The sequence below is a fragment of the Malaclemys terrapin genome, chromosome 9 (assembly GCF_027887155.1).
Source record: "Malaclemys terrapin pileata isolate rMalTer1 chromosome 9, rMalTer1.hap1, whole genome shotgun sequence".
In the NCBI taxonomy this organism is placed as follows: Eukaryota; Metazoa; Chordata; order Testudines; family Emydidae; genus Malaclemys; species Malaclemys terrapin.
In genome coordinates, this window is record NC_071513.1 from 57,999,880 (window position 1) to 58,023,263 (window position 23,384).

The 23,384-nt window shown below is 46.7% G+C and overlaps 1 protein-coding gene across 1 annotated transcript in view; it reads left to right on the forward strand.

Annotated features, from left to right (window-relative positions):
• The first annotated feature begins 9,608 nt into the window (after nucleotides 1-9,608).
• Nucleotides 9,609-23,384, forward strand: part of MYO7B (myosin VIIB) — a 94,189-nt gene continuing 80,413 nt past the window's right edge. The window contains exons 1-3 of the mRNA XM_054040408.1: nucleotides 9,609-9,734; nucleotides 18,120-18,162; nucleotides 22,465-22,578. Coding sequence (XP_053896383.1) covers nucleotides 18,145-18,162; nucleotides 22,465-22,578 — 132 coding nt within the window. The 5' untranslated portion in view covers nucleotides 9,609-9,734; nucleotides 18,120-18,144. The remainder of the gene's footprint in view (nucleotides 9,735-18,119; nucleotides 18,163-22,464; nucleotides 22,579-23,384) is intronic.

Genomic DNA, 23,384 nt, shown 5'->3' on the forward strand with positions numbered 1-23,384 from the left:
GATTTAAATCATCATGGCTGCTTAGAGCTGTTCTAACTTATGTGGGCTAATAATGATTCCCAAGGGTCCTTTATGCTGGCTGGGGATCACTGGAACACAGGCTGATCTGATACAGTGCAACTGCCAGTGTGGGGATTCCACACTGCCTCTTTAGTGTGGTCCCTTAGTGCTTCAGCAGCACTGCAAAGGATTTTTTTCCACCCAGGCTAGGATCTGGCCTGTAGAATTTACTATAGACAAATTGCAACACTTCAGAATTCATCTCTTGATTGTTACCAGATCTGCCCGTTACTTTGGGTTACTCTTCGGTGGGGTGGGGGGGGGAGCGGTGTTTCTGTAATTCTTGTGTCACTTGTGTTTTCATATGGAGCTCTACTTCTTCCTTATGCAACTCCCCTCCCAATGGAGTTATCCTGCAGGACCTAGGTTCCCCAGGGCTGGGTTCCTCCAGCCCCGGACCCAGATGAACACACACACACACACATTAACAGAGCAAGTCTGAGCGGACTGGGTCAAGCAGCACTTTCAAGCTGCCACCCTTATGTGTCCCAGATTCAGCACATCCCTATCCCCACTCTCAGATCACAATTGTACTGGTAGTAACCTACTTGATGAGCAAACTCCACAGTATTTTGGGTGCTGCAGGGATCTTTAGCTTAGGTAAAAGAAGTGTTGCTGCAGAGTAAATGGGGGAAGCTAAAAACACAAAAGAGTAAAGTTCAGCAAGAGAGAGAGAAGCAACCAGCTTAACCATAAAAGTTATTTATTGAATAATAGTGATAACTACACAAGGAGAGCCTAAACCAACATATCATACATTATTAAAGGTTAATGCCTAAGGTAGAAAGGAAAACAGAGGGAGAGAAAGAAGAGGATCTCACCCCTCCCTGAAGCTTGAACTGGTCGGGGTTCCCAGGTGATGGTGGTGGCTCAGGGTCCTGAGTTCTGGAGACAGGCAGAGCCCCCAGCATGATCAGTCAGGAGAAGATGGAGTCCCAGAGGAACTGATGCATAGTTTGGATCTAAGCATCAGAACACTTACTGGAGGGTAAGTAGAGATTTTTGTAGAGAAAATACAATGGTTCAAGGGAGAACACTAGATTTGTTTATAGGTAAACTGATGACTCAAGGGTTTTCTTTAGGCTAGACAATAGAAGCTGATCACTCTTGGCTATGGGTGGTGTTTTCTTCCAGGGAGCTCACAATGCAACTAGGCTGCTTCAGTATTTTGGATATCAATCAAGGATTCATTACTAGAATTGGTCTGATAACTGCTGAGCTGGGTGTGGGCAGGCGTACCTTCATTAACATCTGGAGCAGAGATTCCCATGATGCAGTGCTTCCCTGCTTTTTCTGGTCCCAGAGTTCAGTGCGGTTCTCTGTTCTTCATTCTGTATGCTAATCCCTGTCCCGTCTTTCATGCAGATGAAGCTAGGGGAGTTGTCTCTGCTCTCCATTCTGTATGCAAATGGAGATGTCTTAATCTTGGCACCTTTGTCAGGAGGGGTCTAGGTGTGTCTCCCAACGCCCTTCACTGCTCTCTGCAAGCCTTTTCTCTGATCGGTTTGATTCAGGCAGAGTCTGGTGGGGGTAGGAGGGGAGGGTGTCTTTCATGAGTCAGACAGGCTAGATACTGCACCCTGGTTCCCCAAGAACACAGAGCTGACTGGTATCATGGTGAATAAATAAGTTGCAAAATTGTCCTGATGTAACCAACCTAAAGTAAAAGTGTTAGTTTTTCCAACTCTTTCCAGGTGTGTTTGTGCCATAATGGCCCTACATGAGACTCCAGTAGAAGACAGGCAACGTAGAACTCTCTTAGTACAGCATCTCTCATTCCTGACTGTCCGATTGCAGCTGCTCGTTAGCTAGGTACTCCCTCTGTAGAATTCACTTTTTTTTTCAATGCATTCTCAGCACAGAACATGGAAATATAAATTGCTCTGACTAATTTACCATCCCATTCTCATTCCCTGTCTATTGTAAACCCAGTGTCTGGCATCAGGTGCTTTGGAACTTCGCAGGCAGATGATGGCAGACAGAAATGCTAGTACTTTAACACTTCTCTGTTTAAAGAGAACATTTTAATAGTGTGTTTCGTTGGAGAGAGGCATCAGCATATTGATGTACAGGGCAGACTCATCTCCTTGAGATTGTAATCTTTACTAGTGTAATCATGACTGTCCTCCCTTTTCTTGCATTTGCAACATCGTGGCAAATTACAATGCTTATAATAGTAACCTGGCAACCAGAGGCAGCTGCTGAAACATCCTGACTCATAGGTTCCTGCTCTGGCTGGAGAAATCCTGAATCTGTCTCCAAAATTGCTCATGTCTGGGACACATCCCTGTTTCCTTCCCAGCTGTTATGCCTAGGGTGACCAGACAGCAAGTGTGAAAAATCGGGACGGGGGTGGGAGGTAATAGGAGCCTATATAAGAAAAAGACCCAAAAATTGGGACTCTCCCTATAAAATTGGGACATCTGGTCACCCTAGTCATGTCTGGTGCTGGATAGTAACAGGACTCCCTGGAGTGCAGCACTGGGTATAAGTCGCAAAGCCCAAATGCACCTTAACTCCAGTGGGAGGTTTCGGCATGAAGGTGCTTCCCCCCCCCCCCCCATTCTGATCAAGGATAGTCAGTCACTCTTTAGTTACAGCCTCTCATCCATTCCTCCCACGTTCCCCGCCCCAGTACAAGATGCCTCAGCATGGTTAGTAGACTGAGGCTTGCTTTCCATCCTAGGATGTTTGTGCTCAAGGGAGCAGATATGGGACCCCACTGGGGAACAAATGACCCCAAAGGAAGAGGACAGGCAGCCCCAGCCAGCAGGAGAACCTCTCCTCTGCCTGCCACTAAGAGAGGTACTGAGGAAGAGACATCTGCTACCCCACCTGATTCCAGAGAGAGAAGTGCAATGGGAATGGAAGGGGAGAAGAGCTTCCTGGATCCAGTGAAGTAGCCCTCTTGACCCCTCTTTCTCTAGTGAGGGAGGTCGGGGTGTGGATGGAGACCCACTAAACAATGCCCCACCCTCAGTGTGAGAAGCTGCCATTGGGAGCAGAGAGCAGTCACAGATGCTGAGTTTGAACAGTAACTCTTCTCCATTTCCTCCACTGGTCACACAGAATACAGCAGGCAGCAATAAAGCAGCCAATGTAGCGTAGGGCCCTGCTATTTCCCTCCAGCTTTAACATGGCATGCCCAGCCACCATTCTGCAGCTGTGGAGTGGGGCAAGAGAAGCAGGTGTCATGGTCAGGCTTCATAAGTCAGGGAAGTTGTGAGTAGGCAGGCTAGGCCTCAGAGAGTCCCAGTGGGGCAGGAGGAGACCACATTAAGGGAGGGAGAATGTGCCATTCTGTTCACATCAGGAAAAAAAAGTTCTTAAATTCTGATATCCATTTTGCCTGGCTCCCCAACATAAACATCAACAACCTAGCTTTGGCAATAGACATGGGCTTGCATTGCAATAGTGCTAGCCTTTGTGGTGCACATACTCTGTGGACTGGTGTGGGGGGCACAGAATGGGCACGTGGGTATCAGGTGTAACACCAGCACAGTTCAGGCAGCTCAACTGTTCAAACCGTCTGTGACCTAAAGGACATTCTGCATGTTGATCACGCTACCCCTGCAGTATTTTACACAAGTTTACGTGCATCTCAACCACACCAGCCCTCCCTGCCTGCCCAACCCCAAATGTTGGTCCCCTGACCAGCAAGGTTTGCTAGCTTCCACACTGTCATTTGCGACTCTCTTCATGATGCCACGCTCTCCCCTTGGTTGTCTTGTGTTTCCAGTACTACAGGGAGCTTCCCACAGAGCTGGAAAAGGTCTCCTAATGAAGTCTCACAGTCATAGCTCCTCATCTCATGTCTCCAGCACAGCCCTGTTCTACCAATCATTGGTTGTGGGTCAGACACAAAAGTCTGAAGCTGTTATAAACTGGTGCAGAGCAGGGCCTGGAGCAGTTTCTACCTGGGGAAGGATTGGTTTGTCTGAGCATCTCTCCAGCAGGTGCAGCAAAAAAACCATGGCTGTTGTTCTTGGTCTACGGTAGCCCCCCCGAAAATCCTCGCAACTCTTCATTGCCTTGGCAGAGCGTATGAAGGGGCAGCCTATTTCCACCCAGCGCCTTTCTCACTGGATCGCCTCGTGCATACGCACATGCTATGATCTGGCAGGGGTTCCCCCGCCACCGATCATCAGGGCGCACTCAACGAGAGCTCAGGCCTCATCGGCTCCCTATGTAGCCCATGTCCCTAGCTGTGCTGGAACGTCCTCCATTGTCACTCTGACCCCAGCAGTCATTTGCAAAGATGGGCAGGGGCAATGCATTGGTGAGAAGCTTAGCTGTCCCCCAGTTTATGGGAAGGGCAGGGTGCATTGGCATTACTACCAGGATACTCTGTGTGGCCAATATTGATGGAACAATCTTTCACTCCAGCCTCTGGCTAGCAGGAATCCAATGACTGTTAAGTGCAGCCCTCTCCAGCTTCTGAAAGCAGAAGTAGGATCATTAGCTTGTTTTCTCTCTCTTTCCTCCTACCCCACAGCCTCTTGACTGCTGTGAAGAAGGGTAGAAGTAAGGGGGAGACCACAGAGCGGAGCTCCTCACTCCTCTGCTGAAAGCAGAAGAGCTCCCTCTTCTGCTCCAGCTGCTGCAGTGCGTTTTCCTTTCATTTCAAGCTATTTAACCAGTAGGTATGTGTCTGCTACTCTACCCCCTCCCAGTTTCTTGGTTGCTGTGATTTGGCAAGGGGGGGGGGTGTCTCTCCTCTACTCAACATTTCCCCCACTTCTTGGCTTCTGAGTTGGGGGCGGGGTGTGTGTGTGACTCTGCTGCTCCTATCCCTTGACTGGACAAATCATCCTTGGAAGCTATGTTTTCAGCAATGTGTGAATGCCAAGCCCTACACCCAGACCCTGAAGATGAAGATTCAGACAATGATTATGAAGGGGAGGAGTATGACGTGGAGGCCCATGGTTAGTGATACGCTACCATTTAAATACCTACCAACTTTTGTGTACCTGGAGTCTCTCTTAGAAAGCTATTCTCAGGTTAAGCATTTTATCTATCGTGCGTGTGTATTTTTAAAAGACGTTCCTTGGCTGTTACTGGTATCATCTACATTTAAATAATTTTTTATGTTGTAGTTTTGGGGCATAGAAGCTCAGAAATTAGCAGAAAATCACTAATCAGACTGCAGAGTGTTAGTTGGAGTTCAGCAAAAATGCAACCACAGCCTTGTTTGTATTCTCCAAAGCATCAAGATACTAACTGACAGCAGCCTTCCCCCTTCCCAGTCAACAAGCTAATGTGATTTCAGCATCTACCCTATGGCTTGGTCACTTTGTTTAACACAATGTAGTGGACTGTTAGTTTACACACCCTCTTAGAGTCCCTTGATAACACCACAGTAGCCTTCTCTACTTGACCTAACTAGTGGCTCCCCTCTGATTCAGGCTCCTCCTGCTTCCAGAAGTATGACCTACAACTTGCTTTGCTAGGATATGGGATTCTACTTGGCAATAACTGCTAGGTAGTTCCAGCCATGTTGTGGAAGAGTGCGTGGTAAAAGGCCCTGAATGAGCAAAGCACTTGAGCAAATGCTTTATTTTAAGCATATAAATAATGCCAATTGAAGTCTGGTCCAGAAATAGTAATAAAGGGAACTTTCAGGGAGTGTGTGTGTGGTTGAAGCACAGAATTAGGAAAGGTAGGTTCTGTTCTCCACTATGCCACAGTTTTCCTGGAGAGCTTGGACAGCTGACTTCTGTTTCCTCCTCTGTAAACCAGGAAGTATTATTCCTAACTATTTTGTAAAGTTTCTAGCAGTCTGAAGTTTATTATAAGCTTGGTTTAAGTCCCTGGATCACATAGGAACTTTGTGGCAAAGGCTGGGATAAAATTCAGTTCTCCAGGACAGCAGTGAATGGCTTTTACCATAAGACCATCCCTTGTCTTCCTGAAATCCCACTGCCTCATTCACTACACACCTTCCAACTTCTGCAACAAAGGAGGCGGGGCCCCTTCAGACCATAGGTTTTTTGCCGCCCCAAGCAAAACATTTTTTGGCTGCCCCCCCACCCACACCCCCTGCTGCCCCAGTGCTGGGCTCTCCCCCCAACCCCACCCGCACCCCCTGCCGCCCCAACTCTGGGCTCTCCCCGCCGTCCCACCCGCACCTCCTGCCGCCCCAACCCTGAACTCTCCCCCACACCTGCACCCCCTGCCACCCCAACTCTGGGCTTCCCCCCACCAGCGCTGACTCCGCCCGCTCCCCTGTCGCCTCCAGCTGGTCCAGCGCTGGCAGGGTCGGCGTAAGCAGTGAGGCTCCCATGCCGTGCCTCAGCCCAGGGTCCCTCCAGCTGGGGCTCCCACCTCCAGGACCGGCCAGGACCAGGGAGGACAGAGCCGGGGGACTGCCCTGGCAAGGGGCTGAGGCGCCAGGGCAGGGCAGCCCCAGAGGGAGCGGAGCAGAGAGCGGGATGTGGGCCCTGCACAGCAGCGCCCCGCCCTCTATGGCCCCAATCCTGCTGCTGCTTCTGGCCGCTCTGCGCAGTCCCTGGGCGGCTCTGGCCACTTAGCCCAGCCCCGGCTGTGGCGCTGGGGGGGGCCGCCACCCTGCGGCACCTGCAGGCGGCTCCGTGTGCCCCAAGGGGCGGCCCCCAGCCTGCGTTTCCCGCGCTCGGAGCCCACCCGGCCATAAAGTGCGGGCGCTGCTCCCCGACACAAACCGCAGCGGCCCCAGGGCACCCCTGGTGCAGGACGTGCTGCTGCTGCCAGGACTGGCTCTAGGCTTTTGCCGCCCAAGCGAAAAAAAAAAAAAAAGAGAGATGGGCTGGAATGCCGCCCCTGAAAATGTGCCGCCCCAAGCACCTGCTTGGTTTGCTGGTGCCTGGAGCCGGCCCTGTCCTTCAGTATACAACTCTGATTCATTCCCTGAACACCATCAATCCCGTGCATCTTGTGGGGGGAGATAATATGTGGTCATGTAATTAAATATTGTACTAGAATCCAAATGTGCAAGGGGCTGAATTAAGGTTGCCCAGGTCACCTGGTTCTGGGATTTCCTAAATGTTGAGTGTTTGACTTTGCAACCTTACTGTTCTCTTAACTGATTTTGTATGTAAAATATAATTAAATGGCAAAAGACTTTGTTGGCACAGGGTTACAGTTGCCCAGTGATGGCTTGTGCCCTTCTTGGATGCTGGGTTTGGTGGAGCTCAAGCTTCTGAAGGCAGGGACATACAGCGTTAAGGTAAATGCCCACACATCTTAACTCTGCTCCCCTGGAGCTGACTGTACTCCCTGGGAATTATATGCACTTACTGTGTTTGGTGTAATTGTATTGAATGGGGGAGGAATAAGTGTGGGGTCACAGGAAAGATGTGAGTATGTACCTTGAGGTTCCAGTCTGCATTGTTTCAGTGCAGAACTGTGTAGGTTGTGTTAGCAATAGGGCACTGGGGTCTTTTTGCCCTGGGTATTGTCAGTAGTGAGGTGGGGTATGAGAACAGTCTGGATTTAATGAGGGGTAAGGGAAAGTGTAGTGGAGATGGTATTCTGTGAGTGAGTGGGAAGGGGTTATAAAAGGGTATGAAGTAGTTGTTAAATTTTACAGGTGTGGTATTCTGTCAGGGGACTAGGCTCAGTGTTTGAGCGTAGGGCAAGCACAGGTAACACCTGTCCATTACAGTGAGTCGGCAGAGTGTGTGCTGGGTGTATTGGGGCATTGCTGAAAGAGGGCAGAGTTAAGGTAGCCTGGGCAATTACCTTAACTCTCTATTTTCTGGTTTTCAGGGGTTTGAGTTTTGCTGGGCTCGGTGTTCGGGAGGGGCATGAGCTATTACTGGCGGCCTTAATTCTGTGCTAATGAATATTTTGCCATTTAATTTCCTAGTTTTTTAAATAGAGAAATGTTTGTTGGTAAGCATTAGTGGTCATTTAGGCAATTGTAGTTCTCACCAAGGTTTGCAGTTTGTATGCAGCTGTGGCTAGGTAATCAAAAGACCTACCTTTTATGCAGTGCCTTTCATCAGAAGATCTCAAACAGCTTCACATCCTTATCCCTATTTTCAGTTGGGAAACTTAGGCACAAGGAGATGAAGTGACTTGCCCAAGGTCACCTAGCTAGTCAGTGACAGAGCTAGGGATAGTCCCTGTCCAGTGGTCTTTTCACTAGCCCACCTGGTTGCCATGTGATTCTGCAGTGCTCCTCCCCCTCCTGGATATTTTGTTATAGTGGAGTGGGGATAGTGGTCACACTTTAAAAAGTTTTCCATGTCTGTGTAGTTGCTAACAGGGCCAGTGAGAGAAGTCTCATCCATGGTCTGTGACCCAAAACCTTGACTGTTTCATTACATAGTTAGAGTAGGTTGACCAGACAGCAAATGTGAAAAATCGGGACAGGTGGTGGAGGGTAATAAGAGCCTATATAAGAAAAGGACCCAAAAATCGGGACTGTCCCTATAAAATTGGGACATCTGGTCACCCTAGGTTAGAGAGACAAGGTGGGTGAGGTAATATCTTTTATTGAGCCAACTTCTGTTGGTGAAAGAGACCAGCTTATGAGCTACGCAGAGCTCTTCTTCATGTCTGGGAAAGGTACTCAGAGTGTCGCAGCTAAATACAAGATGGAACAGGTTATTTAGCATAAGTAGTTAACACATTCTAAAGGACCTTTCAAGGTGAAGCTGCCCATTAACATCCCTGCAGTCATAGGACAAAGAAGGGGAAGTTAGTAGGGTGACCAGATGTCCCGATTTTATAGGGACAGTCACGATTTTTGGGTCTTTTTCTTATATAGGCTCCTATTACCCCCCACCCCTGTCCCGATTTTTCACACTTGCTGTCTGGTCACCCTAGAGGTTAGTGAGTTAATGGTTCTTGAAAAAAGCCATAAAACCAATGTTTTTGTTAAGGCCATCATGCTTAGTGTCCTGCAAAGTTATGAATTTAAGCTCCCCAGCTCATCTTTTGAAGGTGTAGTACATGGCAGGCAGCATGGCTGGAGGCTGCCTGGGATGTGCATTAGTGGCTCCACATGGTAGGGGGACTGGAGCAGACCCCCTCCTCCTTTGCCAGGTAATGTAGAATAAAGGAGGGGGAGAGCATGGGGGCTCTGGGCTGGGCGGGGATGAGTGACGTTGGGGGAGGTCACGTGGGGACTGGGTCAAGGAGGAGTCATGTGAGGGGGTCACATTAATGGCTATTAGCCAGGATGGGTAAGGAATGGTGTCCCTAGCCTCTGTTTGTCAGAGGGTGGAGATGGACAGCAGGAGAGAGATCACTTGATCATTACCTGTTTGGTTCACTCACTCTGGGGCACCTGGCATTGGCCACTGTCGGCAGACAGAATACTGGGCTTGATGGACCTTTGTTCTGACCCAGAACTCCCCAACATAAACATGGAGCCATGTGCAGCGGAGAGGCTAAAGTTTAAGGCTCAGGCAAGCATTACGAATGAGAGCAATTGACCTCACCACTGCCTGGAATCCCTGGTGTGGAAATGGAATAAATGCTGAACTGGGGGCAAAGTCCCGTAATAAATAACGTGAAAGGCGCTTCAGTTACTTCCTTCTTTTTGCCAAGGAGGGCTGACACCCAGGGCAGGATTCACAATGGCTCCACCACCAACTTCATCTCCCTTTTCTTTCCCACTCTGCTATCTTTGAGAGAGAGGAAACGCAGCAGCACCAGGCAGACAGCAAAACCTTCTGTGTGAACAGGTAACCTCCCATCCTTTTGGGCACCATTCAGGCCCTGATTTAGAGGGTTAGCTTGCTCAGGTGAGAAGAGCAGCAAAGACAGGCACTGCAAAAAGCAATACAAGCAAGGAGCGGGGAGGGCATTTGCTACTAATACTTGGTAAAAAGAAATTTTACTCTTGAATCTGAAATCCATAAAAACTAAGGGGCTTCCCAAGAAAATTCCTGATGAGACTTGGAGCGAGAGAGAGAGAGAGAGAGAGAGAGATTAGATCCTAACTAGATGCTGCTGGAGAGGCAATTTTAATGGTTCAGTGGGGAAAGATTTCTGGGCAGGTAGGGAGTGGAAGTAGTTGCAGGAAGCGCAACTGAAAGATGGACAGAGGGAGCCTACTCAAACCAAGAAATGAACGGGAAGGAGAATAACTGTTGAACTTGTCTCCAAGATCTTGGAGATGAGTTCCTGATAGTGCTGAATAAGCTAGGGTGTTATGATGTTACAGATCAGTTGGGGACCAGGACTGGATATCTATGACTGGGTAGCTTCAAGTTGTCATTTACTCAAGTTTATATTCATATTTTTCTGGATTCATGATTTCTAGAATATTAGCTAGAATTATTCCATAATTATAATTATTCTACTTGTTGGAAAAGTTGCATAAATATCATAGTTAAGATAGACAAACATATTGTTGGGGAAGAGGAAGTATTTTTCAGCTGTTAAGGACATTTTCAGACTTTTTTGGCATTTAAAAAAAAGGAGCTTTCCAAACTTCAGATTTAGCATGTACTGAATGATGACACATGATCTGCCTTGTTTGGGGGATTAAATGTACTTTCAAAATAATAAAGGTGTAGCCCAGGGGTAGGCAACCTATGGCTACGTGCCAAAGGCGGCACGCGAGCTGCTTTTCAGTGGCACTCACACTCACATTTTAATTTTAAATGAAGCTTCTTAAACATTTTTAAAACCTTATTTACTTTACATACAACAATAGTTTAGTTATATATTATAGACTTATAGAAAGAGACCTTCTAAAAACGTTAAAATGTATTACTGGCACGCAAAACCTTAAATGAGAGTGAATAAATGAAAACTCGACACCCCACTTCTGAAAGGTTGCCGACCCCTGGTGTAGCCTTTAGACATCATTTGCAGAGCAGGCACACTGTTATTTTCTTTGACTTCACAAAATGCTTCCAAGTACAGTTTTCAAAATATCTGTAGATGTAGATTGTACCGACTTTCAATTCTGCAATCACATACACACATCCTTAAATAGATGCACTGTGAATAGCCCTTGGAAGTAACCGGGGCTATTTGCTGTGTGCAGAGTTAAGCATGCACTTAAGTCTTTGAAGCATCCACAGATCACATGGCTTAGCCCAGTGCTGGCATCCCCCTGCAGCCTATTCCTTTGTATCTTACTCCATAAAGGGGCTTAATTGCTCCTTCAATTTATCTGGAAAGAAAGGTGGTTAGCACACTCATTGGCTTAATCAGGCCCGAGATTGAAGGCAGCCATTAACACCTTCTAGCATAATACTATTAAAGGAATAGTTGCTTGAAAGAAGGTGGTGGCACCTATCCTGATTTCTGTCATGGTAAAGGATCACAAAGCTTTCTTTTAACACTGAACAAGAATTATATTAGAATAAGGGGGAAAAAACAAAACAAAAAAGTATCATCCCTAAAGCTACATTCTCTCTGCTTCACTAGAGTTTCTTCTAGAATCTCCCCTAACGTCCTCCCATCTGGCTTCCTGCTACAGCTGTAAGAGAAACAGGTCATGTCCTCACACTTTCATTTGATTTCTTTTTTAAAGTTATATAGGTTTGGACATGCTTCTTACTTGGATAAATGGCTCTGTGAGGGGAAGGTAACCAGGTGTCCCAATTACAGGGACAGTCCCAAAAATCTGGGGCTTTGTTTTATATAGGAGCCAATTACCCTCCACCCCCTGTCCTGATTTTGTCACACTTGCTATCTGGGCACGCTACATGAGGATCTCTCGTGCTTTAGTCTTGTTGCACTCTCCATTTGAACCTCCAGCAGTATCTCTTGATTTGAACAGCTCCCTTAGTTTTACTGGTTTCGGTCAAATGATTAAAAACAAATCTCTTGACTTAGTGTGGTTTCCAGAGACAGGAAGTCTCATCTAGTTGGAGGTGGTGGGAGCTGGAAGGTTGGCATTCCTTCTGGGGCGTTATGATGTTGTGTGGTGCATTGCCTGTGCAGCGTAGTGGCTGTATGATTGGTGGAGGAGCAGAGGGGTAGGTACCAATAGCATATGTTTTCATTTCCTTGCTTTTGAGATTTTTGTCAACGATGTTGAGTGTAAAGCAACCTTTAGCTGATATGCATACAACACCACAATGCTGTGCATGGCCTTTGGGCTAGGTTCCATAAGAACTTTAACTTTTGCATTTTATAACTGGTTTGAAATTGTGATCTTAATGTTGCATTAACATAATTAAAAGAAAATGGTGATTAAGACACTAATCTCTAATAATTTAATTAGAAGTTTCCACAACTTTTCAGCTTGGAAAAGAGGAGACTAAGAGGGGATATGATAGAAGTATATAAAATCATGAGTGATGTGGAGAAAGTGAATAAGGAAAAATTATTTACTTGTTCCCATAATATAAGAACTAGGGGCCATCAAATGAAATTAACGGGCAGCAGGTTTAAAACAAATAAAAGGAAGTTCTTCACACAGCGCACAGTCAACTTATGGAACTCCTTGCTTGAGGAGGTTGTGAAGGCTAGGACTATAACAGGGTTTAAAAGAGAACTGGATAAATTTGTGGTGGTTAAGTCCATTAATGGCTATTAGCCAGGATGGGTAAGGAATGGCGTCCCTAGCCTGTGTTTGTCAGAGGGGGGTGATGGACGGCAGGAGAGAGATCACTTGATTACCTGTTAGGTTCACTCCCTCTGGGGCACCTGGCATTGGCCACTGTTGATAGACAGGATACTGGGCTGGATGGACCTTTGGTCTGACCCAGTACGGCCATTCTTATGTTCAACGTCTTAGTGAAAAGTTTATGAAACCCCACACTAAAACAGTTGAACAAAGTCACAAACTTGTGTAGCTACTGAATAGCATAGATAGGTAGCCTCAATATTATAGTCTTATAATTACTGTCATAAATATAAACCTATGGTTCAATACCTTTATTTATGGCGAGTAGCACCTTATTCTGTGACTTCAGTGGGGTTACTCCTGGAATACACCACCATTCAGCAAATGTAGAATTATCAGACTCTGGTCCTTAATGATATTTTGTATTGCATATGTGCAAAACTGATCTTTCAGCATGGTTCATTTTTGCTTAAATTTTCTAGAAAGATACGTTTGGTGGAGCTAAGACCAAGCCAAAGAGTACAATTTTTCAAATAGCACTGAGAAAGTGAAGTTTTAAGTGAAGTGTGAACATAATCTTAACTATGCCATAGCATGTACAACCAGACAAATGGGTTTTCTTTTGTTTCGGTTGAGGATGTTACAAGTCGGAAGTTTTCAAGTAGTTTGGGGTGAGCTCCAAAGATCAATTTTTGGTCCTGTATTGTTTACTCATTCTGTTAATGATTTACTTGATGCGTGCCATCAAATCAATAATTACCTGAATGCAAATGATGCTGTATTTCCTGATTAAACTCTAGCCAAGCAGGAAGTTGACAAATCCTTTTGGGATGTATAGAAGAGTGGACTGTCCACTAGTATGTCCCCTTGTAGCAGCTTTTTCCTCTCATGCAGCCCCTGCTGATGGTCGATCTGGTTCTCCTCTTCTCATGACTTGGCCCTCCAGCCAGATCAATTTAAAGCAGTGGTTCTCAAACTTTTGTACTGGTGACCCCTTTCAGATAGCAAGCCTCTGAGTGCAACCCCCCCTCCCCCCTTATAAATTAAAAACACTTTTTTATATATTTAACACCATTATAAATGCTGGTGGTGAAGTGGGATTTGGGGTAGAGGCTGACAGCTCACAACCCCCCATGTAATAACCTCGCACCGCCCTGAGCAGTCCTGACTCCCAGTTTGAGAACCCCTGCTATCAACATCCCAGACAGATAGTGTCCCACACAACATTGGTCATCCAGACATCTTCCACACCTCTGGGGCTCCTCTTCCGTTCCCTCCTCTCTCAGAGTAACAGCCCTAAGGCCTCTCCCTGGAGTCTTGTAACCAAACTTAAAAAGCAAAACACAAACTGCAACAAAAGAAATTTCTGCCCCTTCCTTAGGGAGAAACTTTTAATCCGTCCCGGGTCCTCCCCAGCCCTCCATTCTTCTGCAGAACACTGACTCTCAAGAATTATCTCCCTCTAGCCTTGCCTCTACTCCGGATCCTCCACTCCCATCTACCTCCGAGGTTACCTGCCTGTCAGTTGGCCTTCTTTCAGGCTGACTCCAGGCGTCTCCTTCACACCTGCTGTCATCTTCCATCAGGGCACATCCCAGAGTGTAAGCCTCCCTCCTGAAGCACCTCTTTAGTTGAACATCTCCCTGGGTTTCTTCCCTGGAAGCCCAGGTCCTGCCTTTTGTCAGGGCTCATAGCCAGAGCCTACTCCAACCTGGTAGCTTCTCTTTATCTCTCCAAGTTTTACTCAGAGCAGGTCTGCAAAGTTCTTTCCCTCTCTCACTTCAGCCACCTTCTGACCTGAGCTTCCTCTTTTTTTTTTATAGAAACCACCCTGCTCCTCCTCAGCTGGGCTTCATCTTTAATTAGGCCTGCCCCATACTCCAGGTGCAATCAGGTGTGTTAATTGGCCTCACAGGCCCATATTAACCCTATAATCACCTGTATGGGGTAAACAACCCCTCACAGGATGATGTCCTGAAACAACTTTTTTTCAATAATTCATCATAAATGGCAGCAAAAATGGAATATAGTATTTTGGTTCTAGATTCAGATGTTTCCAAATGGGAGAAAATATATTGCAAATATTTCATTAGTATAATAAACCCTGAAATGAAACATCTTCTTTCTAAGGGTGTCCTGGAACAACCAGAAAGAGGCACCACTGGGGTAGGGGAGCTCCTGTGGGTGGATTGAAAGGAGGTGAGAGAGAGTGTGGTTTTTCACACAGACACACAATGGTGAGAGACCTGTGAGAATGTGGGAGCGAGGCTGGGGTTTGGTGGATATTGTTAGGGACTAGAGAGGGTTCACAGGCAAAGGAGGCACTTGTAGCCTGCTCTCAGGGCCGGCTCTAGGTTTTTTGCCGCCCCAAGCAAAAAAATTTTGGCTGCCCCCTCACCCCAGTCCTGGGCTCTCACCCCTCGCCCACCAGTGCCCTCCCCCACCTGCACCCCCCTGCCACCCCAGCCCTGGGCTCTCCACCCCACACCACCCCAGCCCTGGGCTCCCCCCACCAGTGCTGACTCTGCCTGCTCCCCCTTTGCCTCCAGCCGGTCCAGTGCTGGCAGGGTTGGGGTAAGCAGCAGGGCTCCCGGGCCGCTCCTCAGCCCAGGGTCCCTCCAGCCAGGGCTCCTGCCTCCAGGACAGGCTAGGACCCAGGAGGGCAGAGCTGGCGGACTGCCCCAGCAGGGGGCTGAGGAGCCGGGGCAGTGTAGCCCCAGTGGGAGCGGAGCCCCAGAGAGTGGAAAGCAGGCCCTGCATGACAGCGCCCCGCCCTCTATGGCCCCACTGCTGCTGCGGCTTCTGGCCGCCCTGCCGCAGTCCCTGGGCGGCTCAGGCCGCTTCGCCCAGCCCCGGCTGCGGCGCTGGGGGTTGGCCACCCTGCGGCACCTGCAGGTGGCTCCATGTGCCCTGCGGGGCGGCCCCCAGCCCGAGTGTTCCCCGCTTGGAGCCTGCCCGGCCCAGCCACAAGGTGCAGGCGCTGCTCCCCCGCGGCGCGAACCGCAGCAGCCCCAGGGCGTCCGCCACGCAGGACGCTCTGCTACTGCCAGGGCCCACTCTAGGCTTTTGCCACCCAAAGCAAAAGAAAGAAAGAAAGAAAGAAAGAAAGAAAGATGGCTGAAATGCCGCCCCTGAAAATGTGCCGCCCCAAGCATGTGCTTGGTTTGCTGGTGCCTAGAGCCGGCTCTGCCGGCTCTGGAGGTCCCTTGTAGCTAGGGCTTAAATTCTCAAAGATTATTTCCCAAAGCCACCCTCATTCGGGGGTCAGGGCTTTAGCCCCACAGGGGAAGTGAGGACACCGGGGCCCAGGGCTTCAAGCCTCTGACAGGTTTGAAAATATTTACCAGAGTTCTGCTTTGGTGGGCGCCAGCTGAATTTAAGCCCTGCCTTGTAGCAGTGGAACCCCTTCATGTCTACCTGGGGGTTTGGGCAACACAGAGCTGGGAATATGATGGCCTGAGGATTGAATGGCTGCAAGTGGCATTCCCACCCTGCTCCAAATAAAGCCCATACATATAGGGCCAAATGTCCCCTTCCTGGGGTTTAGCTTCACTGGTAATTTGACTAATGCAAACAGAATATCCATCTCAACTTCAGCCTGCCAGATCCTAGGGCCTCCCTGTAATTTCCCCTACTTCCCTCTGACCAGAGAGTCAAGCTTCTCTCCCTTTCTACCCTGCCAGAGGTAACAAGCTATACCCGCTGTGATGAGTCTGCAGAATTTACTCATCAGCTTTACTCAGGGGGCAGCTCCTGTTAATAGGGGTAATTTGTTGACCTAACAAAAAAGCGCCCCCCACCTCCAATCTCTGTGTGTGGTTGTAGATCTTGCCACCCTGTTCCAGTGGGCTTGGGGAGACTAAGCAAAAGAAAGCCATTATTAAGCTTGGGTCAAGGCAAGATGGACTCCTCAGGTACACAGAGCATCAGCTGGCAGGGACTTTGCTCTTTGACTCATGCTGTTTAGTATAAGATCAGTGACTAATAATAGCACCTATGATCAAGTGATGGATGACATCCCTGACTTTGCATATGTAACTGCCTCAGCTGCTCCCTCCCCTTTGTTTGCTGAGTCATCTTCGCAAACCAGATAATCTGTCCCCGCAAGCGACTGTCAATGATGTTCATTGTGGTTTTTTTATATGATTTTTGTAATGGAGGCTTGGGATCGAACTTTACCTGTATCCCTAATTTCTGACGTAATGTAAGGAATGGAGAGTCTGCGCTGCTTTAAGTTTTAGTTCCTCCAGCAATTGTTTCAGGAGATAACACAGACATCTGATCTTGGGCCTTGGAAGTTGAAAAGCCTTCCAGCTCATCTGCTAAATGGATGTATTTGGCCTCTTTAAGTCAGCGCGATTATCTTGTGAATGATCTTAGAGATCCCAGATCATATTAAAATGTGGTTTTGGGTGTATTTTCTAGAGATGGTCCCAAATCAAAATGCTCACACTTTGGAAAACTTCAAACCTGGTTCTAGCGCCAGACTTTGCAGCCCAGTCCCAGCTCAAACAGTTTCGGAAAAGCTTTGCCCATGATTTCCCCGTGCATATCGAAAGGACACTGGACTAAATCTCAGTGTAGCAAGTAAGGCAACCAACAGATCATGTTTATCCCTGAAATCGCTGCAAGAGTCCAGTTGCAGGGAAAGGTGTATGCATTTGTGCTTATGTAATCTGTGGTTCTTTGGTTGTCCTGGGTCTCATGGCCTAAATAATATAATCATTTACGTTAAAGCAAAGGGAGCAGATTCAGTAGGGCCTGCACACTCAACAAACCAGGCAGTCCCTTGGACTCTTGTCACCAACACAGTCCTCTCAACCGTGGGCTCAATGCTTCTGTTTGTTTCCTGGGGGATTCTCCACTTTGCAACTGGAACCCTCAAACACATTTCATTTTCCCTCCTCCGCAATCCTTCTCGACGCCCTTCACTGCAGCCACAGCTGAGGAAGGCTGTATATGGATCTCTGCTTCTATATGCATGTTGCGCCAGACCTATTGGGCAGCTTAGCAAAGTAGAAAATAAATCTGGGTCACTGGGCTGAGCACTCACAGGAAGTGAGCCACTAGGTCACTGGACCAACTGAATGCAAATAACGGTATTGTACAGGTGATGTCTTGTTATTGGGGGTTAAATTTAAGCTTGAATCTCTGCCAATAAACTTTCTTAGCATTAGCTTAAGAGAGTTCTGTTAAAAAAAACAACAACAACAACATTCCACAGTGATGCTTTCTGTGTTAGTTCACCTCTTAGGTTATGTGGTAGAACTCCAAGTAGCCTGCAAGTCAATTTGTGCATTGCACTGTGTTGAGGATTCTCTTGACTTCAGGTACGTGGTTTATATTGTTTCCACATTTTGTGTGTACTTTTAATGATCACTTTTCCTTTCTTTAATCCTATGCTGAATCATAAAGAAATTATGGTTTTGGTTTTTAAGCAGAGAGTCCTGACTGTGCCCCACTTTTGGCAGCCTTTTGATCTGTTCTTACCCCTGAACCCTCCTGTAGTCTGACTCTGTTCTTCTCTTTGTGAACACAGGCTGTATGTGGGACTGTGAGGCAGGATGGTGGTTCTCAGAAAGGTAAGTCAGATGCTATGCTCTGGTGTACTGGTGTGGTGTTTAGATGTGCTTGTAATTATTAGAACTGGGCGCACTGGCTGTTGGGAGTCTGAAAGGACAGGAAACAGGAAGGAGGGGGAGGAGTTGAGGAGGCTGAGTGAGAGTTACAGAGAGTGCAGCAGCAGCTTGGTAAAGAGGTTTCCACTGTAAAAATAAAGTCCTGTTGAAATTTGTTAGTACCTTGCCTGGTTGATACAACATTTTGGCGACGAGGATGGATCTTCTGCCTCTGAACCCACCTTCACCCTTTCTGCAAAGCCCAGGTGAGCCTCCAATTGCTTTTACTGTCTGGATCCATATGTTTGAGACTTATCTGCTTGCAATCAGTGCTACAGAGATTTCTGAAGTAAGAAAGCATGCTCTGCTAATCCACTGCCTTGGAGCAGAAGGGCAGTGTATATTTTACACTTTTTCCCTTGCAGAAGATAAATATGAGACTGCACTCACTGCACTAAAGAACTTTTTTGTGCCAAAAGTGAATGTAGTAGCTAATCACTACAGATTTTGCCAGTGTGAGCAGAAACCAGGGGAGACAATAATGCAGAATATTAGTCTGATTGTAACTTGTGACTTTGGGAATATGGCAGATGAGATGATTAGAGAGCAGCTCATTGAGAAAACAACGATGCTTTGTGTAAGAGAACACTTACTTCTAGAACCACAACTTACACTAGAAAAAGCAATAACCATTGCTACTCAGATTGAGTCAGCTACAGCTGAAGCCAAAATAATGAGCAGGGATACAGGAGGCACAGTCCAAGCTGTGACTCCTTTGCAGAAAAGTTCACTGTCGCTGCAGACAAACAATTGCAAGAGGAAAACTAATGAAAAGCCACTGAATCAGCAAATTCAAAATACAGTAAAAGCATGTTTTCGCTGTGGATCCCCACAACATCTTGCAAGCTACACAGGATGTCCAGCAAAAGTAGCTCAGTGCAATCAATGCAAAAAGATTGGGCATTTTGCTAAAGTGTGTCGCAGTAGCCAGTTCAATCAACAGGTGCATGCAGTTACAATACCAGATGTTACTGTGCTGAGTGTGGACAAAATCACTACTGCACATATTCCAGAACAGTTTCCGCCATACCCTCAGGCACATCACACTCTATTCAGCTAATGTTGGACACTGGCTCAGCAGTATCTATACTACCTGATTCCATCTATTTGCATTACTTTAAAGATGTGCCTCTTACTGAACCCAAACTTCAGTTGGTGTGCTATTTGAAAAACCATATTCCAGTACATGGTTGCCTGCCAGCAATAGTTACTTTTGGTGATTGCTGTGTAACTGCAGAGTTCTGCATTGTCCACAAAGGCACTCCTATTTTTGGCAGAGATTTATTGGCTGCTTTAAATCTCAGGGTAGTTAATGGACGAATTGATCTTCCTCAGCAAAGCACTCTTGCAGTACACACACCAGTTTCAGCTGGGACCCAACACCAGGTTGAGGAGAAACTCGGCTGTGCTTATGGGTTTCTGCATAAAGTTAAAATGCGGAATAATGTGATGCCTGTACGATAGAAATTATGGCGCTTACCATTTTCAGTCAGGGAAGCTGTTTCAGAGGAACTTAGAAAACTTGTTCAAAAGGACATTATTGAAGAGGTTAACTCCTCGGAATGGGTTTCACCTATAGTAGTGACGCAGAAGAAGGGTGGAGGCATTCGCCTTTGTGTGGACTTAAGGGAGCCAAATAAAGCTATTGTGACTGACAGCCATCCTCTTCCTCACATAGAAGAAGTATTTGCAGAACTCCGGGGAACAAAGATGTTTTCTACTCTTGATTTGCAGAGCGCATACCACCAGGTTATGTTGCATGAAGATAGCAGAGACTTCACAGCATTTATTACACATGAGGGACTATTTCGTTTTAAATGTGTTCCATACGGTCTTGCATCAGCCCCAAGTGCCTTCCAAAAAACGATGTCATTGATTCTGAAGAATCAACATGGAGTTCAGTGCTATTTGGATGATATTATCGTGTTTGGAAATACTACTGAAGAGCATGACAATAACCTGCAGTCTGTACTAAACTTCATCAGCAAAGCAGGCCTCAAGCTCTATAGGTCCAAATGCAAATTTAGACAAACTGAACTCTCCTTTCTGGGGCATACAGTTTCACAGGCTGGACTAAAACCTGATCCAGATCATATCCTGGCAATTTCAAATGCTCCTCCTCCAACAGATTTGCAAACTTTATGTTCCTTCTTGGGTCTTACCTCCTGGTATGCAAAATTCATTCCCAATTATGCTTCTGTCATCAAACCATTACGAGAAGTTCAACCTTAGTGTGGACAACGGATGCACAAGCTAGTTTCAAAATGGTGAAAGACTTGATTGTACATAGTCCAGTACTTGCACTATTCAGTCCCGCATTGCCCACAATTGTAACTACTGATGCTTCTGATTATGGACTTGGGGCTGTCCTCACACAACTTCATGAGGACAACACAGAGAGGACTGTTGCATTTGCTTCAAGGACACTAAGTAATGCTGAGAGAAAATATTCTACAGTCGAAAAAGAAACCCTTGCTTGTGTCTGGGCTACTGAAAAATGGAGAACTTACCTGTGGGGCCGCACATTCAAGTTGCGCACAGACCACAGCCCTTTGACGACGTTGCTCACCATGAAAGCGGGGGGATGCTGCAGAAAGAGATGAAAAGAACTTAACACATTTCACTTTAGAAGTAAAAGCAACAGAGAGCCAATATCAACTAGACATCAAACAACATCTTCCCAAACAAATTACAGAGAGACAACTGGTTCTGTTTCCTGGGCACCAGGTTATTTTGGGCAAGCTTGCAGTACTCTTGCTCATGCTGAATTGGTGCCTTACACCATGAGCAGTTCCACTGAACCAGTGCGACTCCTTGAGGGGTAAAGTTCCCTTCACCGCAAGTAAGGGTTCTGTTTGCAGATGGTATTCTCCATTGGCTGGCACAGCATTTATTGCAATAGCGCTTTACAACTGTTTGTCTTTTAATATAAACCAATAACATATTTTAAGAGGGAAAAAACCCAACAAGGTTTGAATTAAATAGTCAGCCACTCCATGGTAGTAAATGTTATGGAACCGACTTGGAATAATACGCAACAGAGCCAGATCCTCAATAGGTGTAGCTCTATTGAAGTGGATGGAGCTATGCCAATTTACCCTAGCGGCGAATCTGGCCTATAGTCTTTATTCTACTTGCAGCCAAGTTTTGACCATTGGCATAAAACCGATCAGGGCAGATGTGACTGACCCTGTCTGGGCACATGGGATAATGGAGGGGAAAGTGCAAAGGATCCCTCTCTATCTTGCAAGAGGCTGCCGTGATCTTGGTCTTTGCATTCTGTGGACGCAAGGACTGGGGGAATGTTAGCCCCACCAGTAGTGCAAGATACTCCAAAGGGGATGTAGTGCAGGATGGAGGGGTCGTTCATGCCTGGCAAATAGCAGCCAGTGCCGTATGGAGCATTAGCTATACCTCTCTAAAGGAAGTCTAGCAGCCACCTCGGAGTATGCTTCCCTCCTGTGGCACCATAGGCATTCTGCCTGCCTGTTTGCTCTGTAGACAGAATACTGACTGGAGCTGCGCTAGGTGTGTTCCTTCATTGATGCCAAGGTAGGAGTTTTGGCTGAATAAGGAGTGCAGGATTTGTCCCCAGGGAAGGAGCTGATAAATGTGCTAATGTTTCCATGTACAGATTATTCAACTGATCGTTGAGGGAATGTACAATTAGAATTTACTATCACAAATCTATGAAAATTACCAGGATATCTAGTCAGCCCATCAGCGTTATCTTGTCTGAAGATGCCCTCCTACCACTTTTCCAATACTGCTTTGTCTTTGAATGTTTTTAAGTAGCTGAAATAATAATAATAACTGCACATACAGACTGTATCTCATTTGAGAATCTCAAAGCACTTTGCGGACAGTTGCTGAGCCTCAGAACTTCTCTGTGACATAATATAGTTAGTTAAGCAGTGTCATTGTTATAACTTCTGTGCCATTTCTGCCTATAAAATGGCTATCCCAAATGACTTGTCCAAAGTCACATAGCAGGTCACTAGCAGAGCTGGGATTAGAACCCAGGAGTCCTGACTCCCTAACCCGCTTTAACCACTAGATAACACTTCCTCCAGGCACTAGGCACTGGGCCAGTTAAGCACAGTAAAAGAAATCCCACAGTTGTTAAAACCAGGAGGTATATGGCTAAGAGTTAGTTGGAGCCCAGATGTAAAGCAGTACTTAACAGGAGCACTTCCTTCTCGCCAGGGTGATCACGTGTGGCTGGAATCCTTGTCCAACAGTGAATTCAATGTCCCTATTGGGGCAGTTGTGAAGATCTCTGACTCAGGACAGATCTTGGTGGAGGATGATGAAGGCAAGGTAGGCTATGTTATAACTTCCTCAGCAGAACATACTTAAGTTTTATGTAACATGGTGAAGAACACGAGATGGGCCTGAACCAAGCCACAGATTTAAATATACCTGAACGTTATGGAGTTCCAGGGTGAACTCCAGATCCCATTTAAGTCAACTGGGCCAGGATTTCACCCCTGGAATCTACACCTGGATACAGAACTGACTGTTGTGGCTAGTCTCTTTCATTATAATGGGCCAAATCAAAATCCTGGATATCCAAACACCCTCTTACTTTAGTGGAGTTCAGAATCTGATCTGGATGTCATGATTCAGGGCCAGTCTTAATCTAGTGTATGGCCCATCAGAGCATTACACAACTGCAAGAATCAGGCAGTAGTACTTGCCAGAGACAAGACACAGGACTTAATGAGCCGATGGTCTGGTCCTATCTCCAAGCCTGTATTTCTGTGAGGCTATAGTCTCCATGTAATCCACATCAGCTGAATTTGCCACAGAGAGTATTTCTTGTCCCAAACTTGCTGGAGAATTGTGATCCAGCATCTAAGTTCTCCTCCATTTCTAGCCCTCATGATTGTGCAGAGAACACTGAGAATAAGAACCGAGCACAAACTGATGCAGTGTTGTGTTCCTGCACCTGCAACTGGCTTGAAAGGATAGCTCTGGGAGGTGTGAATGGCTCCATTCATCTCAAGGGATTGTTGACTCAAACATAAAGATGACACTTTAAATGTCATACTGTTAACTGTTTCACGGCTGATCTTTTTTAAAAATCAGAACCATCCAATGCCTGTGCTTATCCCACGATCCCA